This window comes from Schistocerca americana, chromosome X (assembly GCF_021461395.2).
Source record: "Schistocerca americana isolate TAMUIC-IGC-003095 chromosome X, iqSchAmer2.1, whole genome shotgun sequence".
Lineage (NCBI taxonomy): Eukaryota > Metazoa > Arthropoda > Insecta > Orthoptera > Acrididae > Schistocerca > Schistocerca americana.
The window spans coordinates 761438580-761465148 of NC_060130.1; the positions used below are offsets into that span (position 1 = coordinate 761438580).

At 37.7% G+C, this 26569-nt stretch overlaps 1 protein-coding gene across 1 annotated transcript in view; it reads left to right on the forward strand.

Annotated features, from left to right (window-relative positions):
* LOC124555196 (dedicator of cytokinesis protein 3) overlaps positions 1-26569 on the forward strand; it is a 448693-nt gene that overhangs the window by 313118 nt on the left and 109006 nt on the right. Inside the window, exons 10-13 of the mRNA XM_047129040.1 lie at positions 4108-4377; positions 10673-10863; positions 15105-15205; positions 23770-24013. Coding sequence (XP_046984996.1) covers positions 4108-4377; positions 10673-10863; positions 15105-15205; positions 23770-24013 — 806 coding nt within the window. The remainder of the gene's footprint in view (positions 1-4107; positions 4378-10672; positions 10864-15104; positions 15206-23769; positions 24014-26569) is intronic.

Sequence of the window (26569 nt, forward strand, 5' to 3'; positions counted from 1 at the left end):
TTGGGAATATATTTGCCGAGGTAACATATTTAAGTAATTGTCACTGCAAGATCACAGGTTAATGTAAGGGCAAGATAAACCATAAGGGTGAGATAAACCATTACAAATGTGAAATGTTGGTATGTTATTAACCAGTGTAACTGCCAAAATGTTGAATGAAGCATACAAAGATTCATGGATTGCATTCAGCAGGTGTCAGATGTCAGTTTGGGGGCCTGTAGCACTTGGTCATTGAATACAGGGACTGTTAATGATATTTGTGGATGCCACTGGAATTGTCATCTGATGATGTCCCATAAGTTCTTGATTGGTGGTAGATCTGGTGATCAAGAAGCCCCAGGCAACATGTCGACACTCTGTAGAGCATGCTTGGTTACAACAGCGATGTTTGGGAGATTGTTATCCTGTTGGAGAACACCCCCAGGAATGCTGTTCATGAATGACGGCAGAATAGGTCAAATCAATAGATTGACACACAGTTTTACAGTCAGTGTGCCTGGGATAACCACGAGGGTGCTCCTTCTGCCATACGAAATTGTATCCCAGACCACAACTCCACATTTAGGTCCAGTGTGTGTAGCAAACAGACAGGTTTGTTGCAGGTTCTTCTAACTAGCACATGACCATTAATGGCACCAAGGTAGAACCAGCTTTCATCAGAAAATACAACCGACCTCCACCCTGCCCTCCAGAGAGCTTTTGCTTGACACCACTGAAGTCGTAAATGGTGGTGGTTTGGGGTCAGTGGAATGCATGCTACAGGGCATCTGTCTTTGAGCTGTCCTTGAAGTAACCAATTTGTAACAGCTAATTGTGTCTCTGTGGTGCCAACTGCTGCTCAAACTGCTGCTGCAGGTGGAGTATGATGCACCATAGCCACGTGCCAAACACGATGGTCTTCCCTCTCGGTTGTGCCACATGGCTGTCCTGAGCCCAGTCTCCTTGCAACTGTACATTCTCATGACCATCGTTGCCAGCAATAATGTACAGTTGCTAAACTACTAGAGCCACTTTTAAGTGGTTGGTACAAAATTTGAATAGACGCCAGTTTTCAGATGTAGAAATGTGCCTACCAACTTTTGTTTATGTCGCACAACTCCTTCAATTAATATTTTGAAATCTTGTTTGAGAACACATGTTATCCTTCGTGAAAAGTAGTAAGTAATATGCGTACATAATATGTCAACCTCACACACATATACATTCTGCATTGACACCTATACTCTGCAGTGTGGGTGGCAGAGGATACTTTGTGCGCCACTGTCACTTCACCCTTTTCCTGTTCCAGTCACCAATGGTTCATGGGAAGAGTGATTACTGGTAAGCCTCCATGTGTACTTGATCTTTCTTAGTTTTATCATCATAGTCTTTTCATCAGATATACATAGGAGGAGGTAAGATATTGGTTGTCTCTTATAGAAATGCATGGTGTTTGAAAGTAAATCACAAGCTGATGCAGAGTGCCTCTCATGCAGCATCTTCTAGTGAAGTTGGTTGATCATCTTCATGACCCTTTCACACTTACTGAATGAACCTGTAATGTAACATGCTGCTCTTCTTTGGATCTTCTCTATTTTCTCTATCAATCCTAACTGGTACAGGTCCTAGATAGATGAGCAATAATCAGGTATTAGTCGAATGAGGTTTTGTAAGTTACCTCCTTTGTTGATGGAGTACATTTCCTGATGATGCTTCCAATGACTCTCTGTCTGACATATGCCAATTAATTTTATGTAGCCATTCCTCTTCACATCACTCCAAGCAGATGCTCCTAGATATTTTATGGAAATAACTGCTTCCATTGATAGTTCTGCAGTCATGTAATTATATAGTAATGGATATTTCTCTCTATGTATACACAGCATGTTACATTTGTTTATTTTGAGGGTCAATTGGCACTCTGTGCACCAAGTGTTGGCCCTCTGCGGTCTTCCTGCATTTTGATGCATTTTTCTAGTGTTGTGACTTCTCTGTGTGCAACAGCATCATCCACAAAGGGCCTCACAGAACTTCTGATGTTATGTACTAGGTCACTTATATATATTGTGAAAAATAATGGTCCTGCAACACTCCCTTGGGGTACTCCCCAAAGTTACTTTTACATATGAAGACTTCTCTCTGTTGTGAATTACATGCTGTGTTCTGTTTGCTAAATACTCTTCAGTCCAATAGCACAGTTTGTTTGATATTCCTTATGCTCATATTTTTCTCATTAGGCGACAGTGCAGAACTGTATCGAATGCCTTCCAGGGGTCAAGGATCATGACAGCTACCTGGGCTCCAGCATCTACTTCTTTGTGGGTCTTGTGGACGAACAGTGTGAACTGGGTTTCATGTGATAATTGTGTTTGGAACTCATGTTGATTCTCACAGATGAGGTTTTTGCTCTCCAGAAATGTTCAATATTATTTTAATAGTATTCTTATAATGATATTCCATAGCTATATATATTCCTCAAAAGCAGAACTAATAAACCTACGTAAGTGAAGAATTATTATGAAATAAAGTTAATGATTTTTGATTTACAATTTAATCATGCCAATCTCAGTGAAGAATTGCACATACCCTGCAAATGTACTTCACTTTAACTGCCAGCTTTAAAATCCAGAGAAAACCATGCACAACAGTGATGATAATGATAAAATAACACTACACTACTTCTTTAATGCCACCGTTACTCATTTCATTCATTTACAATGCACTTGTGAATAGCAACACAAAAATGTTCTAAGCAAAGAGATCATTGGCACCAGCTACATGTTAGTAACCACATACTTTGACACAATGAACAAACCATGTTACCATTGTCAAAACAGTATTTCATAAATCTGTTACCCTGTCCACTATACAGAACTTCACACTCAGGCATTAGGCATCTGCAGTGGGGTGGAGCAAGTCATAAACCACCAGTGCAACTGAAAGTTTAAAAGCTGTACTTTCAGAAGGTCATAACTGTGTGCTGTCAGAGTTATGTTCCAAATTTTTGCATGCAATCAATTCTGTAGCTGATATCTTGCAAGCTTTCTCTTTCCTCCTTGGAATATGAGGTCAAGTCAGTGACATTTTGTTGTTAGACGGCTGATTTTGATAAAACTTACCACAGTAAGGGTGCAATTAAAAGTCAAAGTTCAGCTATACACTAATACCACAGCAGATTATTCCATAGTAATATAAGCAGTCTCATTTATTTTGTTTTGTGGCAATATATATTGTGGTAGAGAAGCAGCTGTGATGTGTTTTTCTGATATACTACACATTCAAACTTAACTACCTTACCAATAGGTGATATATATTATCTGTTGAAAGACTATATTACCTGTCAAAAGTACCTGTCATATCCAGCTACAGATTAATCTATGGATACTTAATAGAGGAAGTTACTACTGTCAAAAAGCTGGTATTTCTTGTAAATGCACTATTTAGTTGCTGGTTGTTTTCTACTACATTCTTAACAATCACAAGTGACTGTACTGATTAGTATTGAAGTATCATAGTCATTATGTACCATATAAAGTAAACTTATTTACTGTGAACATTGTTTCCTATAATGCTTACAGAAACTTATGAACTCAGAATCCAATATTCCTGTTGGTTGTGATTAATAAAATTTTAATACAGTTTTGAATTTCTATTTGCACTTCACAGATTACTTTTTTAAAGTTATATAAAAGTAGTGGGAAACCTAATATAGAGGACCCACACATGTGCTTTACACCCTATGTTTCAATTTATATAACTGAGTGAGGTGGCACACTGGGCTCATTTGGGAGGATGATGGTTCAAACCTGTGTCTGGCCATCCAGATTGAGGTTTTCTGTGATTTCCCTAAATTGGTCCAGGCAAATGCCAGGATGGTTCCTTTGAAAGGGCACAGCTGGTTTCCTTCCCCATCCTTGACATGGTCTGAACTTGTGCTCCGTCGCCAATGACCTCAATGTAGTGGGACATTAAACCCAATCTTCCTTTTTCCTTTTTTCAATGTATATCTGTCTTTATAACAATTATGAATTCATAAAATAATCATCATTTGCGTAGAAATGACTGATATTGTTTACTTTAGCTTTTAATACCAATGTGATTATATTTATTTGCTCCAAATTTTTGCAGCTCGTGACAAAATGGATAACAAAAGACTGTTTGGATTCTCATTTGCGCATCTAATGGAACAAGGTGGAGCAACACTGAGTGATGGTCAGCATGAGTTATACATTTATAAATGTGAGGAACGGACACGACTGGAACCCTCCATGTACCTGAATCTTCCATCAGGTGTACGAGACGATGCAGGCCCATCTGTGTCATCACCATTCTCTCGCAGTAGCAAGGAGGCAGTATATGTCCACACATTGCTCTGTTCGACAAAACTAACCCAGAATGGTTTGTTGTATTCTCATATAACATTGACATTTAAGAATAGAGTGTAACTCAGTTAGGAATGTAGTAATCCTCATTTACAGGATATTTTCCATGATATTTATTAGTCTTACAGTATGTATGAAATGCAACAGTGTTGCTAAACTGGCTATTGTGTAATGTGTAAATAACAGAAAGTCAATAAAATCAAATGTTTAGAGTCACAATCATTAAAACTTAAAAGCACAGAAGTAAAAATGTGTGAAGGGATTTTGTTGTTGTGGTCTTCAGTCTGAAGACTGGTTTAATGTAGCCCTCCACACTAGTCAATCCTATGCAGTCCACTTCTTCACTGCATAACTACTGCAACCAACATTCATTTCCTTGATGCCTCAGAATGTGTCCTATCAACCAGTCCCTTCTTTAAGTCAGTTTATGCCATAAATTTCTTTTCCCCAGTGTGATTTAGTACCTCTTCATTAGTTATTGGGTCTACCCATCTGATTTTCAGCTTTCATCTGCAGCACAGCAATTAAAAAACTGTATTTCTATTTTTGTCTGAGCTGTTTATTGTTCACATTTCACTTCTGTACAAGACTGCACTCAAGGCAAATGTCTCAGAAAAGACTTCCTAGCACTTAAATTTGTTTCATATGCTAACAAGTTTCTCATTTTAAGAAACATATTTCTTGATATTGCCAGTTTGCATTTTATATCCTCTCTACTTCAACCAGCATCAATTGTTTTGCTGCCAAAATAACCACTACTTTTAGTGTCTCATTTCCTAATCTAATTCCCTGAATGTTGCCTAATTTAATTCGACTTCATTCCATAATCCATGCTTTATTTTTGTTGATGTTCAATCATATCGTTTTTTTTTTTTTCAGGATGCTATCCATTTCTGTTCAGATACCCTTCCAATTCTATTGCAGTCTCTGACAGAATTACAATGTGACACATATTGTTTAGAGTGCAGTGGTTCATGGGTGTCATTGATTAGTAGTGTGGTATTGCTACCTCCTGTTAATACCATGCATTAGTTGGGCAGGTGCCACACTTCATTGTCATCATATATAAGTAATGAATGTGCTTTTAAGGTATCAGCAAGATTCCATGAGTACTTCAGTCTTTATTTATTTCTTTGCTAATGTAAGAAGCCTACCTTTACTGTACACACAGTTAGACACAGCATACAAATATTTACAAAAAAAAGAACATTAAGAAATATTATCAATCAAATTTACAAATCAGATGACATTTGTCTAGACCTGGACCACACTTAGGGCACTATCTTTTGTAAGCATAATGTCCTGCATTGGAAAGGTAAGTGGACAAAGTGGCCACTATCACTGGCTGTACAACAGTTTGTTCTTCTCCATACTCATACTTGTTACCCTCTGAAGTGAAAATCTGTAGTACATTGGGGGTCTTTGCTTTACTGACACCAGTTCTTAAGCAGTTAAGGGACATCCAAACACCCCACTCATCGCTGTGACTGTCTGGAAGATGTTCTCATGGCTCTGTCCAGTCTTGTGGCATGGATTTCTATTGAAAGAGTCTGGTGCCTCGTCTGAAGAAATTTTCTTGATTTTAGCCTAGGCTGAGATAACTCGTGGCCAAACCATGACAGCTTATGCGGTTTCAGCCTTCAGTTGTTCATGATTGGCTGCAAATTCTCACTGAGTATTTGGCGGTGCGATACCAGCAAGACAGTAAATCTTCTCATAAGGGTTAGGTTTTAACCATCCTACAATCAGCCTGCAAGCTTTGTTTGGTGCAGGGTCCACAGTTTTGGTGTTAGATGATTTATACCAAACAGAGGAGGTATACTCCACTACAGAATAGCACAGAGCACTGGTTCTAAGAACTTGTGGCTTAGCTCCCCAATATGTTCCTCTTAACTTTCTCAAGATGTTATTTCAAGTGCTAGTTTTCTGTTTGAAATTAGGAGCAGTGTTGTCTGAAGCTGATTACTTCTAGGTACTTTGGATTGAAACCATCTTTCAAGGGGATGCTGTTCCAAGACACATTCTATTGTCTTGATGCCTCCCTGTTGCGGAGATGGAAAGCAAAAAGTGGAGTTTTTGAGGGGTTGAGCTTCAGGTGGTTTGCCTTACAGAATGTGCCTAGTTCTTTCAAAGCACCATCAAGAGATAGTTCTATCTCTTTGAATCTTCCTCCACTGGAGGTCAGGGCCATGTCATTGGCACAGTTAAAACTTCTTGTATTGTAAGGAACTGGATAGTCATTTGTATAAATAATAAATGGCAATGAAGCTAGCACACTTCCTTGAAGTAGACCAGTTTTATTGGATTCTTCACTTCCTTTGTTGCCCCTTAAAATCAGAGAGAAACCTATGATTCTGTAACAGTGTTGACATCGGCATGGTATGTTTTGGATCCTTGGTGAGAGTAAATACTTTTTATGAGGGAGTGTGATGATTGTATGCAGCACTAAGGTCAATGTAGGTTATTCCTGTGATGTGTTTGTTTTTAAAACTATCTTCAATATGCTAAGTTAGGCTGAAGACCTGTGCAACAATGCTCTCACTTAGTCTGAAGCCTGTTTGCTGTTGGTCAGCAGCATGAATGAGTCAGCTGAGTAGCATTCTTTTGAATATCTTGTATAACTGACACAGGAGAGGTATTGGTATATAGTGTTTGGGATTCCCACTGTGTTTTCCAGGGTATAGACTGGCCATTATGTGTGCTTTCCACCATAATTTTGGAATATTGAACCTAAACAGCAGTTATTAAAGAGTTGTAGCTGCCATTCCTTAGTGAACACATAGATGTTCTTTACTTATTCTGCTCTGATATTATACAAACCAGGAGCTTCCCATGATTTGTACTAATTTATTGCATTTTCCAGTTCAGTGATATTAAAATCTTGTATGTTTCTTCATTCCTCTCCAGAGGTAGCTTCCACTCAGGTCTCTTAGGTTTATTTTGATGTTTTGTTTTACCATGCATGACCATTTGGTCAGTAATCTGATTAGCTGTTACATTTGAATGTGTGTTGGTTATAGTTGGATCTCTGTTGAGGTTCTTTAAGAGTCTTCAGGCTTTCTGGCTACTGACTGACATGTCTAGTTTTCCAATTAGTTTCCAACAGCTTTCCCTCTAAATATGATATTACAGTGCCTGTGTTATTTCAAATTATGATGCAAAGTTCCTTTGGACATGCATGTATGTCCAAAGGAACTTTACATCATAATTCAGAACAACAAGGCACCTCAACATTGTTCTCAACGTAATTGGTGTGACATCCACAGGGAATAGATTTTACAGGAACTCCTCTTAACAACTTTGATGAATGGTCAATTGCTTTAGGAACTGGCTTCATGCCCTATGTCATAGTGTCCAAAGTAGCAGAAAATTTTGGAGAATCTGTTTTCTTAAAGCTATCCTTGTGGTAAAATGGTACATAATGTACTCATATAGCAAAGTGAAGCTGGCACAGGATTGGTGTGTTGAGAATGAGGAATAGGGCTGCATATTGTCTCAGTTCATTGCTGTGATATGCTATTACTGACAAAAATCAAATCAGGATTATACCCTCTTCACCAATGGCTACAGTTAAAGGAAGGTGACAATTTACTTCTAAGAATAAGAGATAGCTCACTACCACCTGCCTATTGTTTTAGTAATTCAGCATTGTCATCAATGAGCTCAATCCCCATTCACTAATGTGACAATTGAAAACTCCTACACAAAGTTTACTTTCTGATTTCTGAAGTCATTCAGTCCACTGAAGGAGGAAACTGGAATTTGGTGGCTTATAAACTGATGTAAGCTTTGATTGGTGTACATCTCTTCCTGATGAAAATATACTGCTGCTATGGTTTACAGAGAGAGCTTTTGAGTCAAAATTAATACAAAAACAGCCTGGCCAATGTGTAACTGTTTAGAGATGACATTATAAATGACGTTATCTCCAAGGTTTCCTCTAAAGCACACTGCTATCTTTGATATGTATGATTAAATTGCAGCAGTAATATCTTGGGAGTCTTTGGTGCAAAATACTCTTCTCCCAAGAACTAGAAAATGCATGGAGCCCTAGGTCAGGAGATTAATTTAAATATTTATAATTGTTGTGTGGTTTAGTGATAATTTTTGAGGTGTGTTGTATTATAAACAAAGAAAACTTTTAGGACAGGGTAGCAGAAAGCCTCATTGACTTCATGAGCATTTATTGTATAGCCCTCATGTGATTGGTATGTTACAGAAACATTTACCACATGAAAACCATAATATTTTGAGGAAGAAGGTGTGGGAGTAACTGTGATAATGTACAGCGTGGGTGTGTGATTCGTGAAGGTGTGGACAGTCTACATGTCTTGTTGATTATTCTTGACCTTGAGAGAATTGTTTCTTTCTTGCCTTATTTCTTCATGTGAACCACACAATGATCTGATTTAACTTTGTCTGATGTTGTTTTCTCTGGTGATACCTAAAAGTTGACGTATATTGAAGTAACCTAGAAGCAATAAATGGTTAGAGGAAACAATAAAACAGGAATTCATTAGCATTTTATTAGCTGTGACTTACATACCTGTTGACAGTTTATGTGAAGGAACTGAACAGTGTGTTACTAATGATGACTACTTAACAAGTGATGTTATCTTTAACAGTAACTGAAAAATGTTGCATCATCTGCAATATTTTCTAAACATTGCATTTCTTCCTTTATAGGTTTTTCATTATCATTACAAAAACGATAAAAAAAAACTGCATATACAGATCAGCCAAGTCAAAATATGTCTAACTGATGCAGTAATTTCATATCTTCTTCATTTCTTTATTTGACACAAAAAACAAGAAATGTATACTATGATTCACTAGTATTAGTACTAGTACTAGTCACAATGAGACACACTGGTTCTGAAATTCTGTGGAAAAGTACAAAATTCAGTATATCTGCAGCCTTATACGACCCTAAGAAAAATTATACATCTTTTAATTACTGTCATTGCTCATGCTGAGTCTTAACACATATGAAATAAATAGACTGAGAGTTAAAAAAACTACATTTTACAAGATATTCATGGTCACAATAATAGCAGTTATAAAATCCAATGGAATATATTTGATGTATCAAAAATGCATATTTCATCAATGTATGTAATTTGGCTGTGAAGTCCAAGTGTAAGGGCTAATAAATTCTCTCTGTCTCTTCCATCTTTGCTGTTTTTGAAACAGAATCTTCACAGAATGTCACTTGCTATTTGGCAAGAAGTCAAACTTAGTTGAGAAGTGATTTTTAACTTCAAACAAAGTATGCTTCTACATAAAAAATCTTATAAATTAGAACAGAACTTAACTAAATTGAGGAAATATATATGAAATGCTAAATGCTAACTTGAGGAAATATATATGAAATGCTTAAATACAGTGATAAACTGACATCAATAGTTCCATTCATGCATATGGAATTCTAAGATGTGGAACAAGTCAAGATGGTGATTTGCACATCAGCTATGGATTGCTTGGCAATCCTATAGTGCTATTTGCTAGGAGCTTTTCCTAGCATTAAGTATAATTCAATTCCTTCCTTTACTTCCACACTCCCCCATAATAACATAAACACAACCTACTTCATGATGTAGATAAACTCATACACTTTATAAGAAGTTGGAGTAAGGAAAAAGTAAACTGGCTTCATTGAGACCTAGCATATTGTTACCAACACTAAATAAATGATAATGAGACTGGGTTTTACTTTGATGCATTTCAGGAATGATGAGAATGAGTTTCAGTAATGTACAGTAACATCAATAAATATTTTTGTTAACGTTTCATTTGTTCTGTATTTCTTGGCAAATCAATGAAGAAGTTAGTGCTTTTCCCCACACACTTTCAAAAGGCATTAAAACAACTACAGGCACTACCCCATGTGCACATGCTAGCACATGATATTAACTAAAAAAAGAAAGGAAAGATCAGTGGTTTCAACTCTCATGTGCTAGAACAGTAATAGAACAGTAATTGAGGTGAGAGGGATGTACAAACATAATTGGCATAGCTGTCACCGTAACCTCGTGCATCTGTATCCACGTATTATATATTCACATCCCTTATATTGAAAGGTCATATACTTGTTGACTTGGATGTTTGATATATCTTTAGCATAACTGGCAAGAAATCCTTAGCCTGAAAATCTAAGATAATTTAGACTATATTGCTAACTTGATATTTAGTTTCGCTTCCTGAAAAGTAATACATCTTGATCTGCTTTTTTATGATTTTTCCACGCTGAATTTTCAATAAAGGGTGTGAAAGTAGTGACAAAGTTTCAGTGCATAAATTTATATTTTCAGCGGATCTTTTATCACTCCTCCAGTGGAAGGAACACCCAGAAAATATCCAGGAAGCACTATCTCGAGTTATACTACTTGATGGAGAAGAACTAGTGAAATTCTTACAGGATGTCCTTGATGCTTTATTTGCCATGTTTTCTACAGAAGAAGGGAACTCTACATCTTACTCGGGTCTTGTCTTCCAGTCTCTGGTAAGAGAGTTGAAAATCAACATTTTTTCACTTTACACATTTTTTTCTAGTGATCTTGTAGTTCTGTTTGTTCCAATATCTGACAATATCTTTAGAAAATGATGGTGATTGTTTTAAGCAATAATCAGCATTTCTTTTGTGGTGAACTCATATGCTCTGGCCTACAAACTTTCCTTTCTTTAAATATAAGTTGTTGATTGTTAACTGTGATATGGCATATCATCTGTAAAGGTTTCTTGAATGATGTACCAAGCTCATAATTTATTATGGAATATGCATAATGCTAAAATGAGGGAAGCAGTTTCTGAAAACGGTACAAGAATTTTTTTAGACAACAAAAGGAAAGAGAATCATGAGATATAATTCTTAACCATATTTGAAACTGAAATAAATAAACATAATGCTCAACACAGTAATAGGAGCTGCTTTCAAATAAATAATTGTGGTCAGAAAAAAAACTTCAACTGGTGATTAGATCTCTATTTAATCTACATAAAACACAATAGTCCAGCATTAAAGAAAGCAATCTGTATTTATATAACTGTTTTTAGCATATGGCTTTAACTGGATGTAAGTTTGTTATTATTTATCTCTCAAAGTAATGACAATAACTGTTCTAAATTATGCAAATTGTTAGTCATTAAAGCAATTTGACTAATTTCAAATAGGTCTGAAACTGTAGATATGTATTCATTTGAAATAATTGTAGCTATTTTTATATCGTCATCTTAAAATTAAAAGTTGTAGTTGTTACAGATCACTTATAAAGAAAAATAAGTTTGACCACCATTTCTTACTACCTTAATAACAGGCCTGGAAAACTAATTCAAATACACAGTACATTTACTACACTTCACTGCTCTTATATGTCACCAAGTGAGTTGGTGGAGTAGTAAAAGACAGGACTTGTGTTCAGAAAGACAACAGTTCAAATCTCTATCTGGTCATCCTCATTTAGGTTTTTAATGGTTGCCTTAAATATCTTATGGCAAATCCCAGAATAGTCCCTTTGAATAGGACTTTGCTGGTTTATTTCTCTAATTAAAGCTTGCACTTCATGTCTAATGCCACTCTCATTGATGAAATGGTCAACCCTAATATTACTTCTTTTTTGCACCTGTTTGGACAGTCAGAGATAGGATAGTTCAGTGTACCGTCTTCAGCATTAAACAAGAGTGATGTAGTGAGCACTGAAATGTGATTTTGTGAATTACAGCAGAGCAGGGTTCAGCTCAGTAGCCTTTTTCTAATAAGTTCCTAACTAAAAGCAGTGAAAACACTGTCATGTGAGATACCCTGACTTACAATTTCTTTAAATGTGATAGCTCCATCACATTTGAAGAAACTGTAAATCAGTGCATCTCACATTGACAATCTGAAACTGTTCCACTGCTTTGAGCTAGGAATTTATTAAAAAGCAGCTACCAGGCTGAAGCCTGTGCTGCTGAATTTCACAACTGATCCTCTTGTAAGAGAGCCATCATATCAAACAACAAGAAGTGAAGATGGTTCAGTGGTTGAGGAAAAACACTCATATGCAAAAGGGAAGAGGTTGTAATCCCCATACAACCATCCAGAATTAGGTTTTTGTTGGTTTCCTTAAACTGATAAAACAAATGCCAGGGTGGTTGTTTTGAAAAAGGTGTACCCCTTATCTTTTCCAAATATTGTCCTATCTGAACTGATGTTGTAGCTCTAGTAATCATCAATGGGACATTAAATCCTAATCTACCTTTCTTCTCTGCAGATTCCCCTCTGCTAATCCTGTTGGACCAATAACCTGAATAAAAAGCTGCAGAGTGGAATGATTCCAGTGTTGTTACTGGAAAGAAAAATTTTCTCGTAGTAAATGAAGTTGAACGTTCATGACTGATTTAAAGTGATACTCTAACTTTGAATGCTGCCTTCACCAGCGAGTGCTTTCCCATCTCATGCATCAGCTCAGGCACATGATGAAACGTTGAGTCTGTCTGTGCAGTGTGCTTGAGTAGCTCCGTTGCTGAGCCACAATTTTAACCCGTATTGTATACTCTATACAATTAGTATTTTATGTCTTGGTCTTTACTGTGTGCAAAAGATGGCACATAATAAAATTACAATGGAAGAACACTTTTATTAGTAACACACAAATGAACAATTCATGGTTCTGACATCAAACAGAAAATTAGAGATACTTCTCGTAGAACAATAGAGTTCACACAATAGTCCAACTTGGTGACTTAGGTTGGTGTTTGGTTGATGTCCAGCTGATGTCCTAGATGGGGATGTGTCCTGGTCCTAGTTGGTGTCCAGTTCAGTCAGGTACAGTCAAATTGGTAAGTCAGTCAGAGTCCTGGGCCACACTGGGTCGAAAGCCAGTCAAACATCGAGTCAGTGCCAAAGACTACTTATGAAGATCGTCTACTGATGGATGAGCTGCAAGGAGCAGCCAGTGTTGAGCTTGGGGTGAGAGCAAGGGCTGCCTAGTGGTTGTGCAGCATCTTAAATATTCCAATGAAAGGATTTCCATGAGCATCATATGAGATGCAGATTCATGTCACATGGTGCACAGACAAAATGTGCCGCATTTGCAGTGCCACAACTAGCTGCATGCACTGCTGGTGGGCAATGCTGGTGCCTCTCATGGAGCTTCATGGAGTCTTGGTTTATTGTAGTCTACAGGGAGGATGGTTAGGACAGGATCTATTTTCAGGTTGTGTATGGTAGTCCTTTCTTCTGCTGAAAGGTTAGTGTTCTTAGGAAGAGACCTGGGGAAGGATGAGGAGGCCAAGTTGGAGGTAAGGAATTCCTGGAAGGTAACCAGGGGTGATTAGACAGGAGGGGAGGGGAGGGGGAGGTCCACAGTTGGTTGGTGGTATGAAATGGGAGAGGAAAGGTCCAGTGTTGGGGTTAGGTTGATTTTTGTTGGATGGATTGGTGGCAAAGAAGTGTTTCCACTGTAAGGAATAGGAGAAGGAGAGTGGATGTTTGACAAGTTCAACATATTTAGACTTGGGTGAAGAGCTGAAGGTGAGGCCTTTGGTTAGGGCTGAAACTTCTGTGGCACTGAGGTTTTTTGTGGAAATGTTAACAGCAGTGTTACTGGCATCAGTCCCAGGTAACCCATTGTCCCTTCATCCTTCAGTCAACTGTTTCTCTTTCCTCTGTCCTGTCACCCTCTCCCAGTATACATACTCATGTCATCTTGAGTGTGTGCCCTCAAATCGTGCCTTACATGCTTAGCCCATATACCGGCCACCCCTTCCTCCTGCAATACTAACTGGCAAACCAACTGCTTCTTTCTGAGCTGCTAGCCCTCCCCCCAACCCCCCTCCCCCATTCCCCTCCCTGCCTACTGCTACCACCTCCCTCTCCCTCTACCCAGCCCACCCAAAGATTTCCTCACCACAACCAGTCCATCTCAAAATGCTGCATTGGCACCGTTAGTCTAGCTGGCATCATGTAGGGGCGTAGATGTGTATTTGGAGGGGTGGGAATGGGGGTGTTTTCAATGTATAACTACTAAAGTTAACAAGTTTTCTTTATTTTGTTTGTGCCTATTGACAATTCAGCACTCCTGCTTTTAAGTCAGTGGTCTGCTTTAAATACAGAAATATTATTCCTATCAAGAGTTTCAAATCAGATAAAGCTAGCTTACATAAAACATCAACTCAATAGTGATATGGACAGATAGTCCAGTGCGTAACATCTACTGTTGATGTATTTATACCTGTATGATATATCATTGCAATGTTACTTGAAGAAATAGCCACAAACATGGCCTAACATATTAGAAAGTTCATATCCAACCATGAGAAAAGGTGCTAACTAATATGCATATGCAAGCTGTGCACAATTTACCAATGAACCCATCGGATAAAACAAGATACTTAATAAGGATAGTGTAGTAGCAACTGTAGAGTGAATATTATTTAATCAAAATTATTCATTTTTTTATTTATTTCATTATCCAAATTTTCTTGAATCCAGTTTATGACTGTTTCAGAGTGATGCAGCAATATACACTTGTCACATTCACAATATTTAAAGATACACGTTGAACAGTACCCATGATTATTACTTGGTAGCTTTTCACATATTGTGCTTTGTGCTTTATGTATGTGTGTGTGTGTGTGTGTGTGTGTGTGTGTGTGTGTGTGTGTGTGTGAGTGAGAGAGAGAGTTTGTTGTACTGCACCTATTACAAAGTCTAATAACTGCAAGGTGATGAAATTTTTAATCTCTTTATTGTAATTTTTTTAGGTGAGCATATTCAGTTTGCTAGAAGACAGCAAATTTGAACACTTCAAGCCAGTTATGGATGCATATATCAAGGGTCATTTTGCTGCAGCCCTCGTATACAAGTGAGTAAGAAAAGTTTGTAACTTAATTTGAAGCAGACTATTTTTTTCTTACAGGTTTGAAATCAAAATAAAGAAGTGATCAGTCTGAAAATTCTTATGATAATTAGAGTGTTGTAAATGAAGTACCACTTAACATAGATGGAACACAGTATGCACAACTCTGTATGAGAAGGATGTGATTTCATAAATGCGATAAAAGCAATGAGTAAAACAAAATGTTCTTTTGATATGAATTATTCAGTGCAGTTTAACAAAGCATTATCATACAGCACAAGTGTTTTCTGGTGAGAAAGTCTTACTTCATTTAAGAAAAAAAATCTTGGGACGAATCAGATATTGGTTCTTGAGTCTTTGCAGTATTCTCCAACTAAAATACTTGAAAATGTATCAAATTTAATAGGAAGGAAAAAAACTTAAAAGTCATTGACATGTAGGCAGTGAGTGGCAGTCAGGAACATTGAAGTCCATCATCAGACGTAGGCATAAAACCCACACATTCACATATGTGTAACTCACACACACATGGCCACTGTCATCTCTGACTGTCAAGGCCTGACTGTGACTGAGATGAATTGTGATCTGTAATTGGGTTGATAGTGGGGTTACAGAATAGGTGTGCTGTCGGGAGAAGAGAGTTGTCAGGGTATGGGTAGGGGAAGTTTCTACACTGCATACTTGTGGGAGCATGGACAGGATAGTACACTGCTAGGTGCAGCATTGAGTGGTTGTGCTGCAGGGGAGAGGGGGGGGGGGGGGGCAGGGACGTCAGAGTGAAGAGGAGAGAAGTGGAGGAGAGGAAAAGACTATGCAGGAACACTGCTAGGATACAAGGCACTTCTAGGGGCACAGTGGCAGCAGGGAAGAAGATAGGTGGAGAACAGGGACCAATGAAGACTGATGCCAGGATGGTTTTGGGAATGAAAGGTATGTTGCAGTGAGAGTTACCACCTGTGCAATTTAGAACAACTGCTGTTGGTGGGAAGAATCAAGATGGCACACGCTGTGAAAAAGTCACTGAAGTCAAGCACATCGTGTTAGGTGGCGGCATGCTCAGCAACGTGGTGGTCCCGCTGTCTGTTGACCACATTTTGATGGTGGCCATTCATGTGCACAGGCAGCTTGTTAGTAGTCACAACCACATAGAATGTCACACAATGGTTGCAGTTAAATTTGTAGATTACATGGCCCTTTAGTTGGGTGGGGTAGGAGATATCTATGACAGGACTGGAGTAGGTGGTAGTGGGAGGATGTGTAGGATAGATCTTGCATTTAGATCTAGTACCAGAATAGGAGCCATGGGGCGAGGGGTGGAATTGGTGTGGACAAGGATATTGCATAGGTTAAGTGAGGGTCAGGATACCAATGAGGGAGGGGATGGGACGATATTTTTCGTTTCAGGGCATGCCGAGAGGTAGTCAAAATTCTGGAAGAGAACATGCCTGTGAGAGTGGATGCTGTCATCAAGGCTAAGGATGAGCCAACACCATATTGAATTCCAGCATTACCCATGGAGGGTGCCACGAACTTGTAAGTCATTTTTAGCCAGGTGTCCAGATACTTTTGATCACATGGTGTATGCCAGAAAAATTGGTGTGTGTTGATTGAAGATCATCAAGTCGGTACAACTGCTTATACAATCTTTATGTCATCAACTATTTTAAAACCAAAAGATGAAAAAGTGTCCAGCCCAGAAATGTTTTGTGCCTGATTGATGCCACAATTCAGAAAGCAACTGGATGGTTGACTTGTCTGTATAACACTGTTGTCCATTTAGCGTGCAAAAGTAAGTGGTACTTGCTGTAGCACTGTAACCTTTCTGATGTTGGCTGAAGAGATGGAGAACCATTCAGAGCACGTGTTTCTTAATTTATAATGGAAAATGGTGAACTGACATCAACAAGAAATTTTAAAATTGGTTGTTGATACTTAGTGGGAGAGAAAACTTTTGTGGACACCCTGTAACAGGTTCAATTGTGGCGGTAATGTGTTTGTGATGCTGCAGCGGTTTTGGTGCAATGGGGTGCTGCTTTTGCTAACTTCTGCCACATGTGCTTGTTTATATCACTGTGAACAGTGCATTTTTGTATATGGGCACTAAGTGCGCATATGTTTAGTAAAACAATCTGCACACCCTGGATACCACTTCCTGTTGTTTTTATATTGTGGTTGGGTGGTTGAGGAACTACAGGAACACAGTGAGTCAAATACATGCCACTGCTGATTTATTGTTTGGGCTTTGTCCCTAAATGGATGTTAGAATTTGAGTCCCAAGCCAGAAGACAAAGATGAATGTGATGAGTTCTGATCACGCTTACCGTGACAGGAATCGCAATTACTTTTTACAGAATTTAACTCACTTTCCTCAAAATTTTGCTGTGCTGCCTTCAGTATTTTTAGCAGTTTTAGAGACAATATGCCGCTCTTCTCAAAATTGTGCTGTCGTGCATGTGGCGTTTCAGAAGTTCTTTGCTATTCTTTCAGAGTAACATTTGTTAATTTCAGTGCTGTAACAAACTTTTTTTTTTATTGAGAACATATATAATTATTCAATCAAGCACTAATGATTCAGCAAAGGATTGTTTACAAGTCTGAGTTTCACACAAGACTTACTGGTCAGCCCTTTTGAGGTCATATGCCCATCCACCATAGTTTGTTAGTTTTATGTTCCATGTATCAGTTTCCATGATAGATTGTAATGTTGTGGAACAAGTCATATTACATTCACATCATAAATTTGTACATATGGTTACATTCTGAACATTTCTAAGGTTTCTTTTCCCCAAAGAGAAAAAAGATACACAGAAGTTGTGTTGGTAAATCCTACCTACCACCTTTTGCACATTACAGTAACAGAAACTCTTCTACAGAATAGATGGAGAGGTCAAGAAGAAACTTTTTTTCTCTGTATTTGAATTTGAATTTATATTACTGGGTAAAGGATAAAGCATTTTGCTCCCCTTTTTGCATTAAAGAAAACCTTAATGAGGAATAATGAGTGTCATTTTTTCTTCTGGTATTGTAATTTGTACATCATTGTTCCATTTGAAATATAATGGATTACTACGACAAATTTCATGAATGAATAAATATACTGTGAAGCAGTAGTCAGAATGCCCAACTCCTAACTGAGTGAGGTGGCGCAGTAATAAGGAAACTGGACTCACATTTGGGAGGGTGACGGTTCAAACTTGTGTCCGGACATCCTGATTTAGGTTTTCCATGATTTTCCTAAATCATTCCAGACAAATGCTGGGATGATTCCTTTGAAAAGACATGGCTGATTTCCTTCCCATTCTTCCCTGATCGAAGTTTGTGTTCTGTCTCTAATGACCTTGTTGTTGATGGGATATTAAACACTAATCTCCTCCTCTTCCCAACTTCTGAAACACATATTTTCAATATGATCATGACTGAGCACAACGTATTATTCTTACTGCACATTTTTGTGCAATGAAAACTTTCTTTCTTAAAGACCTTTTGCAAGAATGAAAAAAATGTGAAACTAGCCACTACAACATATGTTTGCTTCTCATAGTGCTTAGGGAGCAAACTATGGACTTCAGACAAATACAAATACTCAGGTTTATTGAGAGGGAATTATCTTTGTAAAAGATGAAGTATTTGGTGGTTATTAGACACCACAAAAACACTATGTTTTGCAACATCATTTATACTACTTGTGTAGAAGTGGATCTGCAGACATCTGTAGTATGAGTTCCAATCTTGGCCTTCATCCACCTATACAACATACTCTACAAGCCACCTAGCAGAGTGATGCGCAGGGTACTTCTGGTACCACTAACTGATCCCTCCCTTCCATGTTTGAGTTGCGAATGACGTGAGAGAAGAGTGATCCTCCGTAAGCCTCTGTATTAGCTTCTGAATGAAATGGTACAATGGTGGCGGTGATGGTGGATTTTGTGCTGGCTTGATGAGCTGCTGTATTATAACTTGTAGCTGCTGGTGTTGTTCTGGAGGTTGCTTCTGTAGTTCCTCTTGCCACGCCAGGTATTGCATTTGAAGTTGCCACTGTTGCTTTCATTATTATCTTGTTTTGCATACTGTTTGATCCACATTTTCATGACTTACAGATGCACAATTACTAAATTTAGTGTGTTGTTCTCAGACATGCACCAAGTTTGAGTCCTCATTATCACCTGCTATGGTGCAACACTCTCTTTATCACACAGAAAATATAGATACACTGTGATCAGTTGATAGTTCACAATTCCAGTTTATGCTGGGTCCTTGTAAACCGTAGAACACACCAAGAGAATAATCCAGATAGTCCATGGTCAAGCCAATCTGTCAATAATACATAGAGCAGCAGTCCAAAACCTAGTCCAGTTGAAATCCAGTAAAGAGCCAGGGTATGAAAGTACCATGTATGCAAGAGAAAGACACCAGTACAGCACAGTTTGAAGTGTCTTGCAGCAGACTGGCAGCTGGGTTTTCACTTTGACTTGATGTCAGTGGCCAGGTCCTTGTAACTAGTCCCTCTTACCAGCCACTGGAGGAGTAATGTTTCCAGAGAGCCTGAAATATGCCATTGTCAAACCCATATTTAAGAAAGGTGATAGGAGAGGTGTCAATAACTACCAACCTGTGCCATTGCTGATTTCATTTTCAAAAATTTTTGAGAAGGTGATGTATCATAGAATAGTATCTCACCTGAGCAATTAAATAATAAAATTGTGGCAGTTGGTATTTTCTGTTATCTTCTAAGGCATTTGACTGTGTAAATCATGGTTTCCTCATAGATAAATTGAAGTTTTATGGGATAATGTCATATACAACTAAAACAATGCAGAAAGTTGTGCTTGCTAATTCAATTAATGTAGTCGGGGGACATGATTCTGACTGTGGAGATACAATGTATGGTGTTCCCAAAGGCTCAGTCTCAGGTCTGCTATTGTTCCTCATATATGTTAACAATCTACTGTCTAATATATAACTAGCAGAATTAGTTCGTTTTGCAGATGACACTAGTATTTTATCAATCCAAGCATGCGTACAGAAACAGAAGGCATGGTAAACAGTGTTCTTAAAAGTATCGTAAATGTATTATTGACTTGTTTTTTTGTGAATGGCCACTCCTTCAATTTTAAATACAAGCATATTGAGTTCTGTGCATCTAGGGATACTACACCAATGATAAGTGTAACATATGGTGAGGAAATAATAAATAGCATGGAAAATTCAAAATTCTTAAGTGTCCATATTGATTAGAAATTAAACTGGGAAAAGCATGTTTTGAAATGCTTAGAACAACTTAGTTCAGTCACATTTGCACTTAGAATCATTACATATTTCGGGGAGAGACAAATCAATAAGTTGACATATTTTTCATATTATCATTCAGTACACTGGGGTGACAAAGTCATATCAGACCTCCTTTTGCCTGGCATAGTGCAGCAGCTTGAAGTGGCATGGATTCAACAAGTTGTTGGATGTCCCCTGCAGAGATATTGTGCCATTATGCCTCTGTAGACATCCATAATTGTAAAAGAGATGCCAGTGCACAGTTTTGTGCATGAACTGACCTCTCAATTATGTCCCATACATGTTCAATGGGATTCAGGTTGGTTGATCTGAGTGGCGAAAACATTTGATTGAATGGTTCAGAATGTTCCTCAAACTAATTGTGAATAACTGTGGTTGGTGACATGGCCCATTGTCATTCATAAAAATTCCATCCTTATTTGGAACAGAAAGTCCATAAATGGCTGAAAATGATCTCCAGGTAGCTGAACATAACCATTTCCAGTCAATGATTGATTCGGTTTGGCTAGAGGACCCACTCCGTTCCATGTAAACATACACACCATTATGGAGCCACCACCAGTATGCACAATGCCAAATTGACAACTTGGATCCATTGCTTCTTGGGGTCTGCACCACACTCCAACCCTACCATCAGCCCTTACCAACTGAAATTGGAACTTATTTGACCAGGCCATGGTTTTCCAGTCATCTAGGGTCCAACCAATATGGTCACAGGCCTAGGAGAAGTGCTGAAGGCAATTGCATGCTGTTAGCAAATGCTCTCATGTCAGTCATCTGCTGTTGTAGCCCATTAATGCAAAATTTCGCCACACCATCCTAACAGATATATTCGTCCTGCATCCCACATTGATTTCTATGGTAATTTCATGCTATGTTGCTTGTTGTCTGTTATCATTGACAATTATATTCAAACACTGCTGCTCCCGGTCGTTAACTGGAGGTCTCTTGCCACTGTGTTTCTGTGATGAAAAGTAATGCCTGAAATTTGGTATTTTCGGCTCACTCATGACACTGTGGATGTCGGAATACTAAATTCTCCAACAATTTCCAAAATGGAATGTCCCATGCATCTAGCTCCAACTACCATTCCACATTCATAGTCTGTTAACTCCTGCCCTGCTGCCATAATCACCCCAGAAACCTTTTCAAATGAATCATCTGAGGACAAATGAGAGCTCTGCCAATGCACCGCCTTTTTATACCTTGTGTGTGTGATGCTACCGCCATCTGTATAAGTGCATATTGCTGTCCAATGACTTATGTCACCTCATATATTCTGGGGAGAAAAATTTTGAATAAAGAATGTCATTATTGCTCAGAAATGTGCTGTAAGAATACTATGTGATACTCACTCATGTTCATCTTGTAGACATTTGTTTAAGGAGTCAGGCATTCTGACTACTGCTTCATAGCATTTTATTCCCTCGTGAAGTTTGTTGTAAATAACCCACTGCAGTTCAGAAGAAACAATGATGTACATAATTACAATCCCTGCAGGTAAACTAACATTCATGACTCCACATTAAGATTGTCTTTAGCACAAAAAGAAGTACACAATGCTGTAACTAAAATTTTTGATCACTTACCCAGCGATATGGAATGTTTGATAGACAGCAAAGTAAAATTTGAAAACAAACTGAAAAGGTTTCTCCTTGACAACTTCTTCTATTCCATAGAAGAATTTGTATTATTGCAAAGTGTACAAGGTGGTTCATAGGAATTATTGTCTCATATCTGTATACTAGGAAAAAAAGGTTTTGTAAATGTTCAGTATGTTGCAGTATTTACAGTAAAATGGCTTGTTCCACATCCTTATGATTTATCATGCAGAATGATCCATGGAACATAAAACTATTTAACTAGTGGACATCACAGGGCACTGATCTCACTGTCAGATTCCAGAGGTATAGCAGTGTGCTGACAACAAATAAAAAATCTTTGTTGAGAGAATGAGTAACTGTTTTAACTAGTATGTTGTTGTTTACACATTCTAATCTTTTCTATTTTCCCTTAAAAAAAATCTTTGACCTCATTCGTCATCTCAGACACCCCTCTCCAAAGTGTATGATTATGGTAATGTAATGTCAAAATCACTGAATGAGCCTCTCTTCACACACAGAACAGATTGAGTTTAGAGAGCAGAAAAGTGATTTGGTACATCCATCACAGACAACATACAAGAATCTTTAGGCAGTGGCAAGACACTATTACATTTTGGCAGTTTTGCCGCAGGTTGTGGCAGTTATTTTGCTTTCATTGCTAGTATTGATGGTGCAACACATTCATAAGGAAAAAGTAATAAGATAGATCAATTCTATAAGCAGCTGATACTGTCAGTGGCTGCAGCAGCATGATATCTTGTGTCCCCATATATTTATCATCATGCTTTCATTTCAATTTACAATACTTGAGAGTTGTATTGAAGCAGTTACTTCTTTCCTTTACTTTCATTTCTATGCCTAAATCACTTTACTTACAATTTCATTCATTTTATGAAACACGAGTAAGGATAATAAAAACAGCAATGTAGTGTCCTACTAACAAAAACCAGAATTAGTGGAAGTCGTGGTGTCATTCATATTGTAAATTTCAAACAACACTGGAGAGCAATGTTGTATGTGATGGATGCTCATGTCATGTGTTTTCATCTGTCTATAATAATATTTAGTGGTTTAACTGAGATGTCTTTAGCAAATATGGAAATCCAGTGAACCAAACTGACTTACTTGGATACTGCACCCAGCATCTCAATTAATCTTAAGAAATGCTTGTAGTGATATGTCCTTTTCTGGAGTGATTGAAGGTTCTGTATATTATCTCTATAGACTACATACAATAAATAAACAAAAAGCTTGTTTATTATCTTGTTTCCTGGCCTTACAAATTAAGTACTGAAAATCTGTTGTGATAAATGAGTAGATGGCAAATCCTCATTTTAAGAATCTGCATCAGTTTTTATGAAACCACTGATCAGTGTTGGAATTTTGTTTCTTTTGTCTCTATCAGCTCATTATGATTGCAAGTAATATTAAATCATCTGGATGTTAAAATGTTAAGTGCTTATCTCCCTTCCACATGGTCACAAAAGTGAGAGGGGCTCAAAAACATGAACTGCATCTCCTATTAATGCTCAGACTTCTAAATGTAATATTATACAACACACGTTAAAATAAGTGCTTATTTGTGGTTAAGTACATTATAAATGCATTTTAATTCTTTCTGTTATGATCACTGTAGATACCAAGAATACTAATGATGTGAATTATATTATATTTCAGGGGTTTACTGAGCAGTGTGGAACATTGTGCAAGCTGGGTTGTATCAGCTGAAAAGCAAGAACCGTTACAAAAGTGCTTCCACTCTCTTGAATATATTTTCAAGTTTATCATTCAATCACGGCTATTGTGTGCTCGGGCTACTGGTGGACAGTATGAAGACAGCTTTAAAAGGGATCTTTATAATGTTTTTGCAGCTTTAAACAAGACATTGGCCACTTCATATGATGCAATTTTACCAACACAGGTACAAATGCATGGACATTTTTTTGTAAAAAGGCTTGTCCTATTCCCTGCAGAATAACTAATTTTGTATGTAATAAAATGATAATAATTTTATTTCTGTATAACCTTACAGAATAAAACAAAATTCAGCTCAGCTATTTGTTAAATTCTCAGAGAGAGACAGAGAGGATTAGTAGTACTTACTTACGGGAAATACAACTCTGAGTACAGATCATAGAAATACATATAAAAAGTGAGAAAGATCTAATGCTGAGTTTGGTTAGTATGTAAGGCACTTAAATTCCAGGTCTGTGGTTTTCACAACTGTTGCAACAGGACACTTACAAATAACAAGCCAATCATTTCAAATGATTGCAAATTAAAAATAATTTTTCAGATAGTTTGATTATGATGCATTATTGATCAGCCTCCATCATGACATCTAAAGCTCAGAGATGATGCACTTTTCATCCTCTAAGATGGTAAGTGTACCTGTTTTTACTGATGGCTGTGTTCAGAAATCCAGTGATTTGAGTGATGAGGGATTATAGCATTTCTTACACACTGTCTTCATGTTTGGTTGCTAGTAATGGCCCTTGATTTCAGTTATTGCAAGGAAGCCATCACATTGCTGTTCATCAAGCTGCAGAAGACCACACAGGTCAATACATTGCTGTTTCAATTCTGCAGACACTTTTTGAATTTGGAGCACATTATGGACAGTGCTGAAATGGAACTAATGTTTACAGCTTTTGCAATTGAGATCTAATCTCACTTAGCACTTTTCCATCACCCTCATATAAAAGGGAAGGGAGACAAAAAATAAAGCAGTGTTCAGTGCTCTTAGTGAACTGCTGACCTCTTGTATTATCCCAACCGTTCTCTCTCTCTCTCTCTCTCTCTCTTTTTAACTGTCTGCTGTGCTGTGAGTTGAGTACTAGCCAACCTCTCTGTCTATTCATGGATGGGCTAACATTAATTTATAAAAGAAAAGCCTTCTTGTAATTTAAATTCCTGTGTTAATAGTTAATAAATTCATTCCTTTTCTGTAGAATAATCTAATTATTATTTTTGGAACATCTTTTGTATGTATTTTCAGTCAGGTTACTTTAGATTTTGAGTTGATGAGATGTAATAATCATTTATAATAAGTAGATGTAATAAGAATTTACTTTCTCCTTAGCTGTGGATGACCCAAAAAATGGAAAAAAGGTTAAGGTTTATTTTATTGTTGAGGATATGTTCCTTGGAGACAGAGCACAGTTTCAAATAGGTGAAGGATGGGAAAGGAAATCAACAATGTCCATTTCAAAAACACAATAGTGGAATTTGCCTGATGCACTTTAGGGGGACCGTGGGAAACATAAATTTGGATGGATGGATGGGGGATTTGACCCCTGCTTCTTATACGAGTCAATAGTGGCTAAAGTGGAAGACCAACTTCCATCCTTGTGGATTCTACAGGTTGATGCTCATGTCTCTACAGTAAGGCTACTCTGGTAAAACATCCTCTTGTGCACGTTACACATATTCTGCAACATGAGTCACTGTCTCCATTTTGTGATGATTGTGTGTTTCTTTTAGGAGGCCCTACAGCTCTCCACAAGATAGCAAAAATGGAACTGTTGAATGCTAATCTTCCTTCCTTCCATCAAGTTGAGTTGTCTACCTCTCAGATTATTAAAGATATCATGGAGCCTCTGATTTAGGCCATCTAGCAAGTTTCAAATGAGATGCTCATGATTACTGGTGCAGAGAAATTTGTTAGCAATGCTTCCATCCCACAATAAACGCTTTCTAATTAAGCAGTGAAAGAAATTTAGAAGATGCCTTTGAATGCAGGCAATAAACATTGTTAGTATTAGTGAAAGTAGTAACATGCAGCCAAAATGTTTCCTATGTCTTAACAGAAGAGGTGATTCAGGATGGCTCAGAATTATTAAGAGTATCTGATGATGCATCAGTCTGCTGTTAAAATTCATAAGGGCAGTGAAATGGCTAGTACCCTCATTAACTTTCAGCCCCAAGACCTGTTATCAGGATATGGTTTGCAATTTACCATCCAGTCCTGGTCAAAGTGAGGTGCATTTGTTGGTGCAGCAGCTTGAAAGCCCTTGAAAATACCCAAGGAATCTGAAATGCTACAACTAACAATCCATCTTAAAGTGTTCTGCTTACCACTCATTCCAACAGGACCTCAAAACTATTGTTTGGAGTCTCAGTCTGGTTCTGACTTTCAACTTCGTTATATGTTGTGAAAAACACTTTATCCAAAAGTATGTTGTTGTGTTCCAGAGTGTAGCTGTCAACTCTTCCAACTTACTTCTTTGCCTGACTGTCACTGGTGAAACAAGATGTCATTTACAACAATGACACCTTCAAATGTAGTATTTGATCCATGTATATTTATCCCCTATCCATCAACCACAGTATACTTTTAAGCGAGGGCTATTACATAAGTAACATAATTAATCCACCTGTGCTATTTTTCCTGCAGGTCAAAATAGAAATGCCACTATGTGATGGCTGAGTATCTTCCCCATCCCTGTTTAATCCATCTGTCACCACCATATCTCAT